Source organism: Ochotona princeps, chromosome 2 (assembly GCF_030435755.1).
Source record: "Ochotona princeps isolate mOchPri1 chromosome 2, mOchPri1.hap1, whole genome shotgun sequence".
In the NCBI taxonomy this organism is placed as follows: Eukaryota; Metazoa; Chordata; class Mammalia; order Lagomorpha; family Ochotonidae; genus Ochotona; species Ochotona princeps.
This window is the reverse complement of record NC_080833.1, coordinates 106662418-106684188: the sequence shown is the minus strand read 5'-3', so window position 1 is coordinate 106684188 and position 21771 is coordinate 106662418. Positions and strand designations below refer to the sequence as shown.

Here is a 21771-nt window from a genome sequence, read left to right as displayed (position 1 = left end):
AGTGACAACAGTGCAGCCTCAGCACAGTATCACAGGAGGTGGAGAGTGGTGAGCCAAGAGCTGGGGCTGTGGAGAACACGGTGGAAATCTGATGTAAGAACCCAGACCTGGAACTCGCTGGAGGTTGTGGCACAAGTGGCTGCAAGGTAAAAGTTGTGTACCAACTGCAATAAGTAAAATCGCATTGTAGACCTGTGGGTGACAAAACTTAGAAACCTGCCCCAAGGAATTCAAGACTCTGCTAACCAGAAGTACAATGAACAAGAGCAAAAGAAGAGACAAAGGCACAATGAATATTACCGAAGACTCCTCTGCAAAGGAGCAAAACCCTATGCCAACCTCAGAGTTAACTGAGGAAGACATCAAGAAAATGGGGCACACAGAATCCATAAGACTCATTTTAAAGATCCTGATCAACAATGAGAAGCTCATGCAAGAGTTCAAAGAATTTAAGGAAGCAATAAAGCAAATCAAGGCTGGTATATCAGAAATTAAGAACACAGTAGAGCAAATTAAGAGTACAGTGGAGAGTCTCCAAAATAGAATGAAGAAAGCAGAAGAAAGAATCAGAATTGGAAGGTATTTGCTGTCATCAGGGGGAAGCAAACAAAAAGCTGGAAGCAGAGCTGGATCAGGCCAATAAAAGTATTCAAGAAATGAAAGACACTATTAAGAGGCCAAATATAAGAGTTATGGGAGTCCCAGAAGGTGCAGAAAGAGAAGCTGAGTTTGCAAATGTATTTAATGAAATAATAAAGGAAAATTTCCCTAATCTGGAGAAAGAATTGGGAAACAAGTTCCAGGAGGGACACAGAACTCCCAATAGGCTTGATCAAAAGCAATCTTCACCACGACATATGATTATCAAGCTCTCTTCAATCGAACATAAGGAAAAGATCTTTAAATGTGCACGTGAAAAAAATCAGTTGACATATAAAGGAATGCCAATTAAGCTCACAGGAGATCTCTCACAGGAAACTCTACAGGCAAGAAGAGAGTGGAGTGACATATTTCAGATTCTAAAAGAAAAAAAAATTGTCAGCCTAGGATAACATATCCAGCAAAGCTTTCTTTTGTCTTTGAAAATGAAATAAAATTCTTCCACAGTAAAGAAAAGCTAAAAGAATTTGCCTCTTCCAAACCTGCCCTACAAATGATACTTCAAGAAGTTCTCTTGACAGAAAAGAGGAATAGCACCTACCAAAACCAAAAGCAAACGGGAAGAAGATCGCAGTAAAATGACAACAGAAGACTAAACCAATGAACAACCCATTCCTAAAATGACAGGACCAAAGTAACACCCATGTATATTAAACTCTGAATGTAAATGGCTTAAGCTCAAGCAAACGCCATAGATTAGTACACTGGATTAAAAAACAAAACCCATCTGCTTATTGTCTGGAGGAGACTCACTTCAACAAAGATCAGCGGAAACTATATCACATTGGTTTTGTTATTTTCTGCTGTTTTCATCTCTTCAAAACACTTCCTTCTGATTAAATCATTCAATGACTCATAAATCATGAAGTGGCATCATTTTCTTCAAGAAGGTTCTTGATTTTCATTTCTTCAGCTACACATTAGTCATTTATTAGCATGTTATTCAACTTCTTCATGTTGTTAATTTCTTTTTTCTTCCAGATGTTGATTTTGTTTTGTGGCTCTTCATTTAAGGGGATGTATAGTAGCCGTGTAATGGAGACTGTCATATCTAGTAACATGTCATTTAACTTCAGGCATTGTAAATTTCTATTTTTCTTTTTATTGTTGATTTTGTATCATGACTTTTCATTTAAGGGGATGTACAGTATTTGTGTAATGGAAACTGTCATATCTAGTAACATGTCATTTAACTTCATGGCATTGTAAATTTCTTCTTTCTATTGTTGATTTTGAATCATGACTTTTCATTTAAGGAGATGTACAGTAGCTGCGAAATTGAGACTAACATTCAGATGTGAGGATATAGTGTGGTATGCGTATCTACTTCCAGACAAAGATGGACTTACAATGAAACTATTTACTACATCTTGACAATAGGATTCTGGACTCTCTGCCAGTGTCTATGCCCGCAATGATGGACATATGACTGAGTATGAAGAACTATACGTTAGTAATGATATAGAGGAACTGGGGGGGGGAAGGGAACCGGGGAGGGGATAAGGGAATATGAAACTGTATTATAAAATAACAATAATAAAATGTATTTTAAAAAAAAACCACCTGTGATCCACAAACCACTAACACTGTCTCCAGGCATTTCAAGCTTTTCCAACACAAGCCTCCAAAATAGGCTGTGTGTGTGTTTCTCTCAGCTGCAGCCTATGACACATTTCTCATGGCCTTTGAAGCCCCCAGTGACACCCAGGGCCCTGTCTCTAGCCCTGGTCCTGCCCCAGTGCTATCCGCTGTCCCATGGGAGTCCAAGCCCTCCCCAAGAATTCTCACAAAGCATTGGAGATCCCCCGTTCTGGAGCTCTTCCCTGCCCCTGGAGCCTGTCCACTGATGAAATGCCCGTCCTGTGCCGTGAGCCTCAAGAGAACCTCAGCCTTTTCCTCCCACTTCCCTGGCCATCTCTCTCCCCACTGGGATGCTGCTGCCCCCTGCTGGCCTTGTCTGCTCTCCAGCCAGTGGTCCCGGTCTTACCTGGATTTTCAAACTGTAGGTCTGATGCTTCCCTTTCCGCCACCCCAGCTCTCCCAGGAGGCCATGGGCACGTTGTCACCTTCTTGGCTCAGACTGGAGGGGCCTTAAAGGAGGACTCAATGTTGGGGCCTCTGATACCTCGGAGAGGTGCTGCATGGTGTCCTACCATTATTACCTTTAGCCCAGCAAGTCCAATGGCTAGTGGCTGTTGTCCCCCACACTGGGACAAACATTGGGCCACTCTGTGCTTAGAGTCACAGCCTGTATCCTTGGCTTCCTCAGGCCAGTGGACAGCAAGCTGGTCAATCACCCAGCAGCAATAAGCAAGGGTGAACACCCAGCTAGTGAGCACAGGTTGGTCCTGTGAGACAGGTGACTGCGGTCACACGTGCTCCCAACTGCACCAAGACGAAGCAGTCGCTCCCCAGGTGTGTTGAATTTTTCCCAGAGATTAATCCCATTACCAAGGTGCAGACCACATGGTCCACTTCCTGTCTGCTGCCACAGCTTCCCCCACCCACCTCCAACCCAGCACTCCGTGACCTTGCCCTTGGCCTTCATTGTTCTAGGTCTCACCCCACACCCTTACTCCCTCCCTTATATACCCCCTGTGGGTTCTCCCAGACACCATGAGCAGGCACACAGGCCACATGGACTCTGGGATCTTCAACGGACCTTAGCAAGAACCAACACAGAGGCTGCAAGACCTCTGGGAGGCTGGCAGGGCAGGGCCCATGCTGCAGCCAGTGTGTGTGACCAGGGCATGGAATCCCACCTCTGCCTCTGTCATGGCGCCTTCCCAGATCTCCTCCAGCATTCAATCCACGTACCACCTGCTGAGGGGCAGGCTGCCCGCTCTGCTAGGGAAATAACGACAAGACAGCCGAAATCCTCACGCGCTCAGAGCTCCTGACCTGGGAAAGAAGAGGCCACCTGCCTTTTTAAAATTTCCTTTTATTCACTAAGTAGGAAGTCATCCTCAGAAACTTTGCATAAGGCCAGCGCACACTGCAGAGAGAGCAAGAGCCACCTGACATGACAAACGACCTGCGATGATTTGTGTTGCACTGCTTTATTTTGTTTCACAAAACTAATGCACGTCATTTTTAAAAGTGAGATAGTTCTGTAAAATCTATAGTAAAAAAAAAATAATAAGCCTCGTCCTCCCCAGAGGTCGTCCCCTTCTCACAGGCTGTCACAATTTCCTCTGTATGACTACTGATGCCCTGCCCACCGGCAGCGTCCACCACGGAACCCCTGCGATCTACTCTCCCACTCCCTACTGAGGCTGGGTCCGGGCTTGGAGGAGAAGAGGGGTGCCCACTTCCTGAACCCCATCTCACAGTTCCTGTCCGCACATGCCAGACAGGCGGGCATTGCAAAGCAAGGCCTTTGAGTTGCCAGGACAACCAAGGTGAAGAGAGCTTCCCTGCCACTTCTCTGTCTAGACTTCAGGAGTGGGAGGCCCCAAGCCGTGCTCCCCGAAGAGGACAAGACAGTCACTTGAACAAGACACCTGTTTATCAGCCCAGACACCTGGGTCCCCCATGCCCCTCCCTGTGTTGATTATGAGAAAAAAAAAAAAAGAAAGAAACTTTAAAAAGTCCAAGCCAGCTCCCCTGAAAGCAGTGTCCAGGCAGTCACTCTACTTTCCTATTTCGTGGGGCAGGGCTTTCCCATCACTTTAGAATGAAGACTCGGGCCCAGCACAATAGTCTCATTGCTAAATCTTCTCCTTGCAAGTTCCAGGATCCCATAGGAGCGCCAGTTCACGTCCCAGCTGCTCTACTTCCCATCCAGCTCCCTGCTTGTAGCCTGGGAAGGCAGTAGGGGACGGCCTAAAGCCTTGGGACCCTGCACCTGCTTAGGACACCTGGAAGAAGTTTCTGGCTTCAGATCGGCTTAGCTCTAGGTATTGTGGCCACTTGAGGAGTGAACCAATGGATGGAAAATCTTTCTGTATATATCTCCTATCTTTCTTTCCAATAAAAGTAAATAGACCTTTTTTAAAAAAAAAAAAAATTGTATGCTTGGACCTGGCGCGGTAGTCTAGTGGCTAAAGTCCTCACCTTGCACGCACCAGCATCCCATTAGGTGTCAGTTCTAACCCTAACAACCCTGCTTCCCATCCAGCCCCACTTCCCATCCAGTTCCCTGCTTGTGGCCTGGGAAAGCAGTCAAAGATGGCCCAAAGCCTTGGGACCCTGCACCCACGTGAGAGACCCAGAAGAGGCTCCTGGCTCCTGGCTCCTGGCTTTGGATTGGCTCAGCTCCAGCTGCTTGGCAAGTGAATCAGTGAATGGAAGATTTTCTTCTTTATCTCTCCTCCTCTCTGTATATTATACTTTGCAATAAATTTTTAAAGTACTCTCTTACACTTAGGCTTGCTTCCCAGATTTTTATTCCAATACTAAACTGAATGAAGAACTCACTGAGCTTTACCAATAATACCTATCTGCCTAAGACTTAATAATTGCCCACCAGCGTCTCTTGCTTCTCTCCTGTAACTGCTTCCTGCCCTGTGTTCCTTCAGGAGTTGTATCCTCTCAGGAGACAGAGTGGGAGAAGAGGCAGGAGGCAGGGCGCTTGCTACCACCTGTTGGGGGAGAGCCAGGGGTGGGCATTGTGAGGCAGCGGGTTAAGTACCTGCCTGCAATGCCAGCGTCCCATAAAGCACCAGTTCAAGCCCTGGATTTACCACTTCTGATCCAGCTCTCTGCTTATGCACCTAAGAAACCAGTAAGCGATGATCCAAGTCCTTAGGCCTTTGGCATTCACTTGGGAGACCCCAATTTTGAGAGTGAGCCAGTGAATGGCATATCTCTCCTTCTTTCTCCTATAACTCTGCCTTGTCAAATAAATAACTAAATCTTAAAGAAAAAAAACAGATAATCATGTGAAGTAAAATCAAACAAGCATTGCAGAGCTGTCTGGCTGACAACAACCCTGGGTAACCAGGAGCCTGCAGCCCTGCCTATGTAGGAGGAGGAAGAGCCACCTGCTGTGGGCATAGCGTCTGCGGAGCGCTTGGCCCTGGGGTCCTCACTGACCATGTGGAGTTTCAGCAGGAGGCACGTCCACGTGCCGAGGGAGAGGAAGGGAGGTTGAGCATCACCCTGAGGCCGGGTCAGCCCTGACAGGGGCCGTGGAGGCCCTGGAGCTCTCGTTCCTGGACCTCCTGTTCTCTGTCCTTGTGCCCCACGCACTCTCTGGCCTGCGGGGCAGCAGGAGGAAGAGGTCAGGGCAGCAGGAGGAAGAGGTCAGGGGCAGCAGGAGGAAGAGGTCAGGGGCAGCAGGAGGAAGAGGTCAGGGGCAGCAGGAGGCAGAGGTCAATGAGGCTTCCAAATCCTGTCACCCTTGCACCTCCACCTTGAAATTTTTTTTTTAATTCAAACACCAAAACTGGAATTCCTGTATTTTTTTTTTTTTTTCTGATCCTGTACTAACCACGACAACCACAAAGCCACTGATGACGTTGGGTCAACTGACTGGAACCACCTAGTGAATGATGCCAGAGAAGGAGGGAAACACAATAGCACCCCCTCCCCAGCTCTGGGCAGCCCCAGAAGTACACCCTCTAAGACAGCCGCTCAGTCATCCACACCCACATGCCAGGGCCCCAGGGAGAGGGCCCAGCGATGTGAGATTAACAAGCCATTAGGGAGGTTCTGACGCACTCACACTCGCTTGGGAACCAATGCTCAAACCCCAGGTATCCTCCCAACCCATGTTACTGGCTGCAGAAACAGATGTGGGGGAGGATAGAAGGGTAGACAGATGTGGGGGAGGATAGAAGGGTAGACAGATGTGGGGGAGCATAGAAGGGTAGACAGATGTGGGGGAGGATAGAAGGGTAGACAGATGTGGGGGAGGATAGAAGGGTAGACAGATGTGGGGGAGCATAGAAGGGTAGACAGATGTGGGGGAGGATAGAAGGGTAGACAGATGTGGGGGAGGATAGAAGGGTAAACAGATGTGGGGGAGGATAGAAGGGTAGACAGATGTGGGGGAGCATAGAAGGGTAGACAGATGTGGGGGAGGATAGAAGGGTAAACAGATGTGGGGGAGGATAGAAGGGTAGACAGATGTGGGGGAGCATAGAAGGGTAGACAGATGTGGGGGAGGATAGAAGGGTAGACAGATGTGGGGGAGGATAGAAGGGTAGGGCACCTCCTTGAGTTTCCTTGTCACCAGTGTCTGCCTGGCAGGGTGAGGGTTTATCTCTCCCTCCCTTCCCCAGCCGTTCCCCTGGAGTGTGGTGGGGTCAGGGCCACAGGGCAGGTGCCTTTCCATATGGAAACTCTCTCTAAGGCTCACTCAGCAGCTTCGTGGGCTGAGTCATGTTATGCCTGTATTTTAGATGAAGAAACTAAATCTCCAAGAGTCAACAGAGGTTTCTATGTAGAACTCTCCGCTTCTTGAAATGCCACACACTGCCTCACAGGGCGCCACCACTTCTAGCCCTAGCCCAGCAGCAGAAGTTCTGGGTTTGTGTCCTGCCTGTGCCAGGGAGCCTACACAGTGGCACGGTGCCTCACCTCCCTCTTAAGCCAAGAGAGAGGAGCTGAGAGAACCACTCAGAGCTCGGGCTGTGCCCCATGAAGTTGGAGGGGCAGGAACAGCTGCTGAGTCACACCTAGAAAGCTTTGCTTTTGAGATTTAGTTTCTTTTACTGAGAAAGTTGATGTAGTGAGGGAAAGACAGAGAGAGAGAGAGACAGACCGACCGACCTTCCATCCTCTGGTTCACTCTCCAAATGGTCACAACTGCCGGAACTGAGCCAATCTGAAGCCAGGAGTTTCTTCCAGATCTCCCATGTGTGTGCAGGGTCCCAAGGCTTTGGACCATCCTCTACTGCTTTCCCGAGCCATAAACAGAAAGCTGAATGGGAACTGGAGCAGCAGGGACACAAACTGGTGCCCATATGGGATGCTGGTGCTTGGAGGTGCAGAATAGTAGAAAGTTCTTTTTTTTTTTTTTTCCTTGAGGGGAGTTTACTTCCCAGCCAGAGAGGAGAAGCAGGGGCTCCTCTGGCAGACACCAATCCCGGGGGGTGAGGGGGAAGGAGGCAGGTACAGGCGACAGCTCCCGTCAGCGGGCGCTTGGTCCCAGGTTGGTCCTGGCGGGGTCCGGGGGAGACGAAGGCCGACCCAGAGGACGCAGACAGAGGCAATAAATACTGAAATACTGACGAGCCCGGGCACGAGGACCCAGGCGCCGGCCCAAGGGGCGTAAGGCTCAGCCGCTGGCTTTGTGGGCCTTGTCTGTCAGGGAACCTAGAAATTTCTAAAATCAACTGGCTGCCACCAAGAGGAAGAGAAGAGATGTTTGCACTTCTAACCGATGCTGGGCAAGAGCTGGGATTCCATGGGTACCCCCAAAATGGAAGCCTGCCTGCAGGACAGAATGCCCCCAGAGTTTGTAGCGAGACTTCTGCTGGAAGCCAAGGGCACAATGATGAGGACGTTAGCCGCAGGAGGCAGAGCGGGCTGGAGGAGGCACGAGTGGGGGCTCTGAGGAGCTCACACCCAGCGAGAACTCTGAGGCCAGACTATGAAGGTGCCAGTAAAGAAACCTGGGAGATCGCCCACCTTTAGAAGCACTGGTGGGAGCGGTGGGGGTGGCTGGGAGGATAGCATGGGGAGAATGAAGGGGCTGACCCCACTGGCTGCAGGCCTCATGGGGGCAGAGGAAGCCATGAATGGAAGGAGAGGGTGAACTCCAGAGGGACATTTCACTACCTGGAAAGTGAGACCCAGGGACGCCTAGCAAGGCTATCGAAGCTGCCATAGCTGCGAGGGTGAAGAGGGGGACACAGATGTGGGTTTGCAGCTAAGCTTGCAGGGATAAGAGTTTGTTCCCAGCCAAGTCCAGTGCCTTTGGTAAGGATCCCCGAGGCCCAAGCTGGGCACGAGGGATTCCATATGGACACCTCCTGCCCGGTGCCTGCTGCCTCGGGGACCAGCCTGCCAGGCCTGAACTCAGTCTCCACCCATCCACCTGTCTGCAGGACAGAATGTCCCCACTACCTGTCACTACCTGAATTGATTTTCCAAGATTCGTGCAGACCCAAGTCCTGCATGAAGACACCTCCCGCAGGCCCCCAGCTCTACCCCTTTTCCTACAATCATTCCCATGTGGAAGCATATTCACCCACTCAAGAGGACACCCTGAGCACCTGTTGCGTGAGTAAAGATGAGGACATCCGAGGCTCGCAGACCAAGTCTGGGTATCACAGGAGTGGGGAGTGGGCCAATGTGTGAGCCCTGGGCAGTGCAGGAGGAGCTGCTGTAAAGGAAGGTAGCAGGTGCAATGGGAGGTAAGCGCAGGCAGTGCTTGGGGACAACCTGAGATGTCCCCAGGGAAGGAACGTTTGAGCTGAGTGTTGATGGCTGGAGCGGAGATAGGAGTGCCAAGAGACAGGAGTGACTGCAAGAACTAATGGTGGAGGTGTGAAGGGGCGGGACAGCTGTGTCCTGCAGGGAGAACAAGGCAAGCATTTTCAGTGAGTTACTCCGTTCAGCCAGCAGAGGGAGTCCATAGCACACAACAGAGAGGAAGGACGGGGAAGAGGAGTGAGTTTTTGTTCCATCGAGAAGCTAGTGGCTATTTCATGTTCTTAAACCATGTTTCCCTTCTAAAAGACTCATTAGCAGGGCCCAGTGCGAAGACCCAGTGGCTAAACCTTACCTTCCATGCACCAGGATCCCATATGGGTACCAATTTGTGTTCTGGCTGCTCCACCTCCCATCCAGCTCCCTGCTTGTGGCCTGGGAAAGCAGTTGAGGACGGCCCAAAGCCTTGGGATCCTGCATGCGTGTGGGAGACCTAGAATAAGCTCCTGGCTCCTGGCTTCGAATCAGCTCAGCTCCAGTCATTGCAGCCACTTGGGGAGTGAATCAGCGGATGGAAGATATTTCTGTCTCTCTTTCTGTATATCTGACAATAAAAATAAATACATCTTAAAGAAAGAGAGACAAAGGGAGGAAGAGAGAAAAGGGAAAAGACCCATTAGCAGACACAGCACAGTCATCAGCTTTCCTGCACAAAGATGTACAGTCCCTATCAATACAACATCCCCTGTGTCAAATCACATTGGCTCCAGGCTGTGGCATGTTCTGCTTCCTTCCTGTTCCTTCATCCCCAGGACCCCACAGCAACTACGATGCCTCTGCCTGAGCTTCGAGGCCACAGGACACCAGCAGCTGCACCCTGTCACCACTCCAAGCTTCTCCACACATCACTGGAGCCGAGGCCTCTTCTGTCTCCAGGAATATCTCCACCCAGGACACTGACTGGGGTTTTGGAAGAGCAACACATGGCTGAGATGTGGAATAGAAGGACAGGTTGTAAGACCTGTGAAAGACATGTAAGACCATGTGAAAGCCTTAGGTGCTTGGCTAGAACTAGAGTTTGTTCTACGGGCATTATAGGATATATGATAGAGGGATTTAAAAAGAAGTTAGTTATCTCAAAGAGTTACAGAAAGAGGGGAGATCTTCCAACAGGTGGTTCACTCCCCATATGACTGCAATAGCCAGGCTGGGTTCTTCCAGGACTCCCATGTGGGTGCAGAGGTCCAGCAGTTGGGCCATCTTCTGCTGCTTTTCCAGGCACAGAAGCAGGGAGATGGATCAAAAAAGTAGAGTGGGCGAATCTTGAACCAATATCGTCGGTAATGGCTTAACCCGCTATGCCACTATCGCAGCCCCTATAATAGAGGAATTTAAGCTATGCCTCAGGGCCAACTTTGTTTGCTGGAAGACTAACAGCAATGTGGGAGAAAATGTGCCAAGAAACGTAGCTCAGCTTTTGCCTTCTACTGTGGGTCTGCCAGTCCTGAGGGCTGTGGACTTGACCCTGAGGAGAGAAAAGGGGTTGGGTTTTTGCCCCAGCCCCAAACCTCCAGCCTTCAAGTTCTCCCAAGCAGCCTCTGCACAATGTCAACACGCCCGTTTCAAACTTCTCCCTGGGGCAGGACTGCACCAAGTGCGACCAGGATGGCCAGCAGAGGAAGCCAGAGGATGGGAATGGGCGGCCCCAGGCGCTTCAGGTCCTCCGCCCTTGGGAAGCGAAGACCGCGGACCATTGCACTGCCCAATGCTAGGACCTCCGATGGGTGGACACAGAGAAACAGGGGGTCTTACTCCAAAAGCCGAGCCTGGGGCACCAGATGTACATGCGCAAGTACACACACACACACACACACACCCTAAACACACACTGGATTTTTGGGTTTTGCCTTTGCTTTTGGGGTTTTTCTTTAAGATGTATTTATTGCTATTGGAGTCACATATACAGAGAGGAGGAGAGACAGAGAAATATCTTCCATCCGCTGATTCACTCCCCAAGTGGCAGCAACGACTGGAGCTGAGCTGATTCCAGGAGCCAGGAGCTTATTCCAGGTCTCCCACATTGGTGCAGGATCCCTAGGCTTTGGGCCGTCCTCAACTGCTTTCCCAGGCCACAAGCAGGGAGCTGGATGGAAGGCGGGACCGCCGGGACACAAACCGGCGCCCATATGAGATCCCCAAGTGTGCAAGGTGACGACTTCAGCTACTAGGCTACCACGCAGAACCCCACACACTGTTTTTGTTTATTTTGTTTTGTGTTTTGCTTTTAAGACTCTTCCAAGTTTCTTTGAGAGGTTTTGACTTTCCAGATTCACTCATCTCTTGACCAAGTTTAGGACTATAGATTTGTACGTTCCCAAACCCCACACCGTGACCCTGACCCACAAAGGACCTTTTGCCAAAACTGATTAGTCAGCCAATACTCTTGGGAATAATCCACAAGCAAAGAGCTGTGCTTACTATTAATACGGTAGCCACACGCAATCTGTATCTGTGGGAAGGAAGGACATCCGAGACCACCAAAATGCCCAGACTGAAAGGGGCCAGCATGGTGGCATAGCATGCAAAGATGTCACCTGAGACCCTGGCACCCGATTTGCATGCCAGTTCAAATCCTGCCTGACCTACTTCCAATCCAGCTCCCTGCTAAAGCATCTGGGAAAGCAGCAAAGAATGAGCCAAGCGCTCGGGCCGCTGCACCATGTGGGAGACCCGGAAAAAGTTCCTGGTTTCTGGCTTCAGCTGACTCAGCTTTGGCCACTGCAGCCTTTTACGGAGTGAAGCCACAGGTACATCTTTTTCTAGATCTTCCTCTGTGTTCCTCTGCCTTTCAAATAGACAAAGAATTTTTTAAAAACTAAGTCCAGCCTTGAGGGGCATTCAGCACATTGTCCATCAGCGGGAGGGCATTGTGTGTAGTTCTGAAAGAAATCACTCTACCTTTGTAGGAAGATAAGAATGCAGAGAGGCCTGTCTTGCACGGGATCGGAGGATGAAGGCTGAACCCCGCTTTGATCGGCTCTGGATGCCGCGCCTCTGGCGAAGGACTTCCGCCTTCTTCCATGAGAGACTGGGAGGCTTGCTGCTTGGCCGGAGCCTCGATTGGCAGCAACAGAAAAACCGGCTGAGCCTGGGAGAGCTCATTCTTAGCAGTTACTACTTGGGAGCCAAAGGTCAACCCCTGCCTTTGCATTTCCGCATCTTATCTCACACGTCGGAGTGTGTTTCTTGTTTCTCAGAAACAGTAAAATAGTACATAGTAAATCCATCATTCCAGTGTTTTGTGAGTGCTGCAAATTCAAGGAACCTGTACTGGCATCCAGGCAAAGTCCCCGCCTTTAGAAAGGCCCTGCCTCTCCCTTGCAGCTCTTTTAGGGCTGAATGAGCTGGAAGCCCCAGCAACCCCCCACGGCCAAGCCAGTCCTTCTGTCAGTCAAAACTCCCCCCTTTCCCTGGATATGCCTGCTTCATCCGGGGACCAAGAATGAAGATAAAAAAGGCAGTTCCGCGTGGAGTTAATGGAGGCAACATAAAATTCCCAGGCAGCTCCACACAGTGGAGGACACCGCGTCCCACCACATAAAATAAGACGGGGGTGGGTCAGCGAGGAGCGTCCTCTCCTTCTCACCCAAATCTCTTCCCCTCCCTCAGACAGCCCCCTCATCGGCCCCCGGGGCGGTGTGGGGCAACACACACACACACGCACACACACACACCCGTGTGGATGCATGTTCGCTTTCTCACCTTGCTCTCCCCATCACTTTGCGCACTCTACACACATCTCAACGTGAATCTTGTATCTGTGTGAGACAGGGACCTGGAGCAGAGATGCGAGCGATGCCACAGCCATGCCTCCCCACTCTCCCTTCCCTGGCCACAGGCCTCAGCCCTCCAAGAATGAGTCTGTAAGTTGTTTTCCTGCAGGAAAAAATTCTTACACCTCAAAAGGTGATTTTTTTCTAAAAATCAGAACAGCAGGTTTGTTGGTGACAGTATTGTCCATGCATGCATGCTATGGCGAATTGCATATACGCAGGTCAGAAAGTAGGAATCCCAACGCAATGAACTGACGCTCACGCCGCCTCCTGAATTGCCTCTGCTCCTGCCCCTTGATCTCTCTGGGAAAAGAAATTGCAGGCAAGCCCTTCCCTCCTTTGCCTGGTCATGCAAGCCTTACCTGCTTTCTTCTGGAAAAGGGCTTGGCCTTGGAGCGCATGCGCACCAAGTCAACTATAAAAAACAGCTAATCACAGCTCTTCTTTCCTTTTCTGCCTCCAGGGCCTGCTGCCCACCGCCACGAGGGTTGAGACTTCCGCAAGTCTCAACTGGGTGCTGAGTACCAAGCACCAGGTCAAGGTGTCATTAGCTGCCTGGCTCCCTCTGTGGGCGTCAGGATGGCTCCACCAGCCCAAGAGGCAATCTTCTCTTCTGACAGTCTTCTGGGTCTTGGGTTCTCTTTCTGTGGAAGGGGGAGGGATCCCTCAAGCTTAGGGGAAGACAGACCAAAGAGAGGCGTGACACAAAGCTTTTCTGCTTGTGATCCTATGACTGCCTTTGCTTAAAAAACCTGGGCGGCATTTAAAAATGTCAATGTTGTGGTGTGGTGGGTTAAGCTTCCACCTGCAGTGGGACATTCTATAGAAATGTTGGTTCTAGCTGCTCCCTACTAATAATGCACCTGGGAGAGAAGCAGAGGATGGTCTAAGTCCTGGGGCTTCTCCATCCACGTGGGGAGATCCAGAGGAGGCTCCTGGCTCCTTGCTTCACTCTGGCCCAGTCCTGGCCAATGAAGCCATTAGGGGTATGAACCAGCAGCGGAAATTCTCTTCTTCTCTGTCTTCTTGTTTTCCCCCCTTTCTCTGTCTTTCCCTTTCTCTCTGTAACTCTGCCTTTCAAATAGATGACAAAATCAATCATAAAGAAAGAAAGGCTTTCTGGAGCCTCAAAGAGATGGCCAGGCAGTAAGGGGTGAATCGGTCAGATTCTCAGGGGAAGAGGTGAGTGGAGAGCGGGCAGCCGGGTGCCCTCTGGGTGTTGGCCAAGCCAAGCTCAACCTCCGCGTGGGCTTTGATGGTTTGAGGAGGCAGGAATACAGAAACCGAAGCCCAGCACTTCCCTGAGGAGGGAATTCAAGTAGGGGACACTCAACACCCCAAGACCTGGGCCCCCCAAGCCAGGGGAACACTGCTATAACCTTCAGGAGAGTCAGGACAGCTGCTTTGCAGAAGCTGAATACAGAAGGAAAAGAAAACAAACCTTCTCCTGGAAGCTTCTAGCTCCCTGTGACTCTGAAACCACCAGTCCTGAGGCCATGTGGGGTGCAGGGCAAGAAAACCGCCCCTGCTTGGAGCACCCCTGCCTCCCAGGTCCCAGGGACACCCACAGCACTCGCCTTGGGGAAGCAGGCAGCTCCCAGCCAAGAGTCACCCAACACCTGGGGTGACCCGGCACAGAGGGTCCCTCAAAGCTTCCTGGGGGACTCAGTCTTCTCATCCGTAAATGGGAGGCTGCATCAGATGCTCTTCAAGACCCACCCCAATCCCAGTGAGGTCACGGTGGGGCTGAAGTGTGTGCCCTCCCCACGCCAACTTCCACTGTGTCTCGTGGGTGCCTCTTGAGGTGAAGGGTTAGGGAGAGGGATGTGGTGGCTGAGCCGAGGGCAGGAGGCAGCACAAGGCAGAAGGTGATGCATGGGGAGTGGTGTCTGAGGCCGAGTCTGGGTCTTTGATGTGCGCGTGGGTAGGTGGGTGGTGGGAAGGGGGTTGCGGGTGACTGTTGAAGGAAGGAGGCAGAAGGCCCCCGGGGCACCCTCATCAGTGACCTACTTGGGTCCTTGTAATTGCCCCCTTCCTGCCTTGGGAGACTACAAATAGAGAGGACCCAGGCCTGGGCGCCCACAGCCCGACACCGACAGCAGTGGTGAGTGCCAGCTGCTTGGGCGCTGCTCTGAATTGGGGAGCCCCTGTCCCTGGTGGGACTGGCTGGGAGGGAGAGTCAGGGCTAGAGGGTATAGGGAGCCAAGATCTGGTTCCAGGGGGTGGAGACGTTGGGTAGAAGTGTTGTCTTGACTGGTCCCCTCTGCCTCCTCCTTGCCTCTCTTTGAACTTCATGCCCAGGGGGAGCTGAGACTGGCCAGGGCTGCGGGGAAGAGAGGATGCCTGCCAGTCTCCAGCCTGGATGGAGGATGGTGCCAGGCAGGCAGGCATGCAGCTGGAGCCAGGTGGGGGCACACTGCACACTTGCAGGCATCTGGGAGTCTCTTCTCTGGGGACCCAGATGCCTTGCTCCCATCCTGGGCTGTCCCAAAGACTCAGCTAGGCCCCAGGCCGTGCTTGGCACCCAGGTGCCCCACTTCCCTGCCATTCGCTCACAGCAGAGCCCTGGCAGACGTCAGGGAGGCGTCAGGGAGGGAGGCTCAGCAGGCCTGAGCTGTATGGCAGGTCTCCCTCCCTTCCTTGGGGACCAGGAGTGAGTCACTGGCTCATGTGGAAACTCTGGCTCTCCAGGCTGCCTGGGGAGGGTTTCCCAGGCCAGAGCTGTGGCTGGAAGTGTGGGGAGACTTGGAGTGTGAGGGCCAATGGGGAGACTCTGGGAGGCGCTTCTCTGCTCACAAAACAGGTGTCCCTTAGAGAGCCTGCCACCTCCTGACTCCTAGGGCTAAGGAAGCAGGCACCAGCCTGGGGCAACTCATTGGTGACTGGCCACCCTGCTGCTGGCTAACTCAAAACACCATGGAGCTGGGGCCTTGTGAGCTAGGATGAGCCAGATGAAGCCGGTGGGAGCCAGAGAGGATAAAAGACCCAGGCAGGGTTGTACAGCGGATTCTGGTTTTCCCTTTGGCTGTAGCTTCCTTGGGTGGAGGGAGGCAGGCACGGCGGGGTCATGGCCTTCCTCTTATACCTGCTCTGATCAGCCTGAGCAGGGATCCCAGGCCTCCACATCATGGGAGGCCCTGCATGCAAGTGGGGACCTGGGATCTTGCAGGGCAGGAGGCTTCCAGGGTCTTAGAAGTAGGGTCGGGTGGAAGACAGAGCCCTGCTGGTGCAGCTAAGGTGGGAGAGAGCCCCACTGTGGAGGTGCAAGTGGAGTTGGGGACACCTCTCTCCAAGGACTTGGCAATGACATTAGCGACATGAGGCCTCTGTCTAGGTGCATGACCCTGAAGCCAGCAGGGAGGTGCATCAGGAGGAGCAGGTGCAGTGAGGTCATGGGGAGGTGTCCTGGGCCTGGAGCTGGGTTATAACAGGTATGGGAAAAGTCCCTCAGAAAACATCAAGGGTACAGTGGGCAGGGAGGCTGTCCTGGGCCTGGGCACCGGATCACACCTTTGTCTGTGGCAGTGAGGATGGCCAGACCCCTGGAGCAGGCAATAGCTGCGGTGGTGTGCACCTTCCAGGAGTATGCAGGGCGCTGTGGGGACAAGTACAAGCTCAGCCAGTCGGAGCTTAAGGAACTGCTGCAGAAGGAGCTGCCTTCCTGGACCCCGGTGAGCAGCTTCTCCCCATGGGGTGACACACATGAGACCCTCAGAGAGCCCTAGGACAGAAAGAGGGAATCTGTGAGTGTGTGAGTGTGTATTAGTGTTTGTGAATGAGTTGAGTGTGTGTGTGCATGCTAGGGAGAGCAGTTCTCTGTAAAATGGCATCGCCATCACCATCAGCACACCTCCTGCCTGGATGAACTGCTGGAGGCTCGAGGGAGAGCACTGGGCAGGATACCCAGCACACAGTAGGCTCTCAGTGGCACATGACAGGTGCTCACCAAGTGATCTGGGGAGGGAGAGTTGGGGGCGGGCAGGACCTGAGGTTGGCACTCAGGGAGGGTATGGGCTGGACCGGGCAGAGGGAGGGAGAGAGCTGGGTGATGTGGGTCCACCCCACTCACCCTGATTGTCTTCCTTCCCCCTCACCATCACAGACCGAGTCTCGGGAGTGTGACTACAACAAGTTCATGAGCCTTCTGGACACCAACAAGGACTGTGAGGTGGACTTTACCGAGTTCCTGCGTGCACTCAACTCCATCTCTCTCTACTGCCACGAGTACTTCAAGGATTGTCCTCTGAAGCCCTCGGGCTCCCAGTAGCCTGCAGTGCTGCAGAGGACAGGGCAGGGTCTGCCCAACTAACTCCTACACTCCCTTCCCTCCTCTTTCCCCCACCTGTTTCAAATGGGACTGCCCAGTTCACACCTGTTAGAGAACCTGGGTGCCCAGCTGGTGAGGCAGCTCCTGCCCAGCCCCTGGCCAGCCCAGTCATCTTGTCTGTGCAGCAGAAGGAGGCAGCGGCGATGTGCCATGGGCCCTGCAGATCCAGTGTGGAATGTGCCAGTGAGCCCACAAGGGCTTGGGCCTTTCAGCTCCTAATAAAGAACTGGTGTCCCTGTGGCTCCCTTTGGTTCTTCTGAGAGCTGGGGCGGGGCGGGAGGAGGGGTGTCTTGGGACACAGCCCTGCTGCCAGCTTTGCGCTCCCCTCTGGCCTTGTCCACTGGAGAAGGGGTGGGGAGACAGTGCTGAAGGAGCCAGAGCTCTGCTGGCCATGGAGGGGAGCGGCTTCAGAGCCTGCAGAGATGCAATGGCTGCAACCAGCACAGGCTCCTGTTGCTCCATCGTCTCTTGGTTCTTGGGGCAATACCCCTCTCTGCCAATCCCCTGGCCATCAAGCAGGGCAGGAGGGCAGCCTGAGGGCCCAGGGGCCAGGAGACTGGATCCTGGACCTCGTGACTGTGACCGGATGCTCCGAGGAGGAGGAGGAGGAGAAGGAAGAGGGGAAGGGTGGGGTGGAGCGTTTGTTCCCTGCCTGGGGCTGTGGGAGTCCAGAGAGCAGCACTAATAAGATTAGGGTGTCTGAGGTGTTTAATCCCAGTTGGGGAGGGGACCCTGTACTGAGACCGCCCCCAAGGGCCTTGAGCCCCCATGCTGCCCCTCACTCAGTCCTCAGGCTCCATGCTGCCCCATCCTAATGCAGTATCCCCCCACTCCCCATTTTCTCCCATCACTTCTACCTCTGCACCCAACGCCCTTTCCTGATGCCATCACAAGCCCCACGCCTCACTCCCACCCCACTCCATCACCCTGTCCAACCCATGAATGTTTCTCCTACACACCTGAGCCTTCTCCCACCTGCCACCAAGCACCTCTGCTTCTCCCTCTGTGATGGCAAGTAGGACTCCTCCACCTTCCCCCCAGCCTCAAGCACTGACTGCTCCCTTCCCCCTGGTCTCCATAACATTCCCCCGGGAGTGTGCCAACTCCATCAGACCCCCAGCACCCACTGGGACACACCCACTGCCCACAGATGCCTGGCTAGGTCAGGAAGCCTTGTTCCCCAGCTGGGGCAGTGGAGAAGATGCGCATGCACACCACACCAGCACACAGCAGGAGGGCAGCGTCCGCCCCCCATCCCCTTGCCATGGGCAGGGCCTGCCCGGGGTATAAATAGTCAGACCGCTGGGCTCTCCCCACTCTTCCTCTCTCCTCAGCACTTCCTCTCTCGGCCTGGTGAGTTGTGGTGTGTGGGCCTGACTGGCACACAAGGGGTGTCCCAGGCTGAAGCTGGGTGGAAGAAGGGGCCAGCTGTGCTGAATGGATCCAGATGTGCAGGCCCTGGGGTGGGACATGTGTGCCCACACGTGTGTGGGAAAGAGAAGGAAGCAGGAAAGCGTGCAACAGGGGGAGCCTGTCTGAGAAACCAGGCTTGTGTGTGGAGTGGCACATTGTGTGTGTGTCTATGTGTGTGTGAGTCTGTATGTGTGTGTGTAAGTGTGTGTGTGTGAGTGTGAGCTGTGGATGTGCACCCTGGCTTGGATTTGCTGTGCTGCCCAAGGCACTGTGTGCATGTTCAGGTGCAGAAAATGAAGGAAAAAGGCAACTGAGCGCTTTTGTCTGCTTCTGCCCCGTGAGCCTCCCCTCAGCACACAGCCGCTCAGGCTGGGAGAGCTTGGCCTGGCATCTGCCCTGGGCGCCCCTGCCTTGGCTACCTCCCTGGCCCCTCCCAACAATGGGCTTGGTGCTAAGCAGCTGGTTTTTTCCGCTACAGGCCCCTGGGCAGGCCTCCAGCTCTACACCCAGTGCTGGAAGGGAGCAGAATGGACTGGGGCAGCATTTGGTGGGGTTGGAGTGGATGGAGGAGGGGAAGGCCAGGCTGCAGCAAGGGGCTGGAACTTACTGTCTGGATTCCCAGATCCAGTCCAGGCCCCACAAAAGTCCATTCCCCAGCACACTTCTACCACCATGTACCCCCTTCCTGCTGGTTGCTGTGCCCACCTTTCTGGGGGGTTGCAGTTGACTGCCCCAGGGCCCCTTGAGAGATGGCAGTGCAATGGGGGCATTCTGCACCCCTGTGGCTAGGCAGTGGGGAGACTAAGGATGCCCCTGTGCCTCCTGCCCCCAGATCCTGACAGCTGCCATGGCGTGCCCCCTAGAAAACGCCCTGGATGTGATGGTGTCCACCTTCCACAAGTACTCGGAAAAAGAGGGAGACAAGTTCAAGCTCAACAAGGCGGAGCTGAAGGAGCTGCTGACCCGTGAACTGCCCAGCTTCTTGGGGGTGAGTGGGTCCTGCCAGGGAGCACACACTACCCACAGTGGGGTGCAGGCTCTGAGAGGCTCAGGGCCTTTCGTGGGGATATTGACTAAGTTTGGTGCTTCTCTCTGGGTTAGGAAGTTGGAGGAACAGAGAGCCTACTCCACTTGCCTGGGGCAGGGGCAAATGTTGGGGGGATGTCCACCCCTCACTTCCAGGCCCCCAGCAAAAAAGGCTGAACCAGAACAGTGAGGTTTGAAGCCAAATGTGCTGCTAGGGTCTTAAGGGAAGGAGCAATAACACTTGGAAAGTGGTCTGTGTGCAACAGTGTGGTCTGGGTCAGGACGGCCCACTCTGCCCATTCTCCACCTCAGTGGGCAAGTGCCTGAGTTTCTGTTTGGGCTCACGGATGAGAAGACACAGGTGTGGAGACGCACACACCTACAGGCGTTTCCCACCCAACAACATCTTACACCTGTACCAAACATCTCACAGTTTACCCAAGCATGCTGCAAAAAGGACATGGAAAGTAGAATGAAAAAGCAGGTTTATTTTGGTGCAAAATTTGCAAGTCCATAGTTTTGAAGATCATACTCATTTTCTATGAACGCTTTGGAGAGTTTGGATAAGCATGGATTTCAAGCATTTTTGCACTAAAATAAGCTTATTTTAAAATCCCCTTTCTGGGCCCCTCAGGTTAAGCCGTCACCTACAACACCAGCACCCCATGTGGGCACTGGGTCAAGTCCTTGGTGCTCTGCTTCCAGTCTCCAGTGCCAAGAAAGATGGCCCAGAGACTTGGACCCCTGTCACTCATGTGGCAGACCCAGGTAGAGCTCAGCTTCCTGACTTCAACCTGGCCCAGCCCTGGCATTTGGGGAGTGACCAGGCAGATGGAAGATCTCTCTTTCTGTTTCCCTCTAACTCTGCCTTCCAAATGAACAAATGAACCCCTAAAAATAGTTCTATTTCTACAAACCCTTTGCAGTACCCTCATATATGCATTCAGGATGATTACCTCATTGGCTCATGAGGACAACCTCAAGGGAAGTTGTGCAGTCACATTATGATGGCTTTAACACGTCTCAAGCCATAGCAAAGACATAGGAGAAACATACGGTTACAGGCCAATTGAAATGAGAAATCTCAACCTTTCAGTATAGATTGGAATAGAAAGTGAGAGAGTTGTGTCTAGTTCCAATACTTCAACAATCCTGACCGCTAAGCTTTTGATACTGTTTTTCCACAAACATTGCTGACGTTAGACCCTGAAATCAGTTTCCACAAGAGTTTTAATTAAAATAAAGTGCAACCCGTCAGAATATAAACACCACTTTAAGGACATTACTCGTAACCTCTCAAGTCAAACACAGCATTTGGCACACAGAAACCACATGAAAGTATTTGTCAAATCAAATGTACATACTATACAAAGAAATCCTGGAATCTGAAAAATCAGAGTGGATCATGGGCTTCAAGCGACCAGGGGAAAACACTTATAGAATTAAACATTACTACGGGTACTATAACTGTAGTAGGCAAAAAACAGTAAGAAAATAATCTTTGCTCTTGTTAAAGAAGGATAAAGGGCCATCTTTACTTTTGCCTATGTTAAAAAATTGAGAAACAAAGCCTTTAGGAAGATGGCAACTTCATTGCGGTTGAAAGGGAATTAGGGTCTTTCCAACAGGAATTAGGGTCTTTCTTGTTCCTTACCTTTTTCCAGTTGAATTTCCACGAGACTCGGGAGGGATTGCCAGTCGCAGAAAGGCTCAGCCGACCTCTGCACGCGGAGGATGTTCTCCACACTCGGAGCGGAAGTGTTCTTTGCTCTTTTCCTGCGTGACCGCTTTTAAAAGGGTGGGAATGGAGAAGCTAATAAAGCCGCCTGTTCCTTATTTCACATTCCTACAGTAGGTACCTCACTCCACCTGGAGTGTGTTGAGGGCCGAACAAGAGGCTGGTGGTCAGGTACCTCTTATCTTAAAGAAGTTAGAGCAGAGAGCTGCTGCTACTTAAGGTCCATTGAACACACGTTAGCTTAGAACATTTTCATATCTCCAACTACCCACATTTGAGGTGGTGAGCAGGGATTTTTTTTTTTCTGATCATTATTTTTATTTTTGATGGTTTGTACATAGTTGATTAGGGTGATAAGGGTCAAGGGCTATGGGAAGGTGGATGAGACTCTTATTTTCTCATTCTGTTTTTTTTTTCCCTTCCCTATCTGGGGGAAGGGGAGAGGTAAGGAG

The 21771-nt window shown here is 52.2% G+C and overlaps 1 protein-coding gene and 1 long non-coding RNA gene across 2 annotated transcripts in view; both read left to right on the top strand.

Moving 5' to 3' along the window:
• The window catches only part of LOC105942063 (uncharacterized), a 178454-nt gene that overhangs the window by 100765 nt on the left and 55918 nt on the right, over positions 1-21771 (top strand). The gene's annotated exons all lie outside the window — the stretch shown is intronic.
• LOC101536102 (protein S100-A3) lies at positions 16201-17224 on the top strand. The gene is made up of 2 exons (XM_058660286.1): positions 16201-16486; positions 16918-17224. The coding sequence occupies exons 1-2, from the start codon at positions 16346-16348 to the stop codon at positions 17080-17082; spliced, it is 306 nt and encodes a 101-aa protein (XP_058516269.1). The 5' UTR covers positions 16201-16345; the 3' UTR covers positions 17083-17224.

Excerpts from the sequence above, each read along its gene's own strand:
- LOC101536102 (XM_058660286.1), top strand. The coding sequence starts at position 16,346 with ATGGCCAGACCCCTGGAGCAGGCAATAGCTGCGGTGGTGTGCACCTTC. Across the intron at positions 16,487-16,917 it reads AGCTGCCTTCCTGGACCCCG|ACCGAGTCTCGGGAGTGTGA; the intron begins GTGAGCAGCTTC and ends TCACCATCACAG.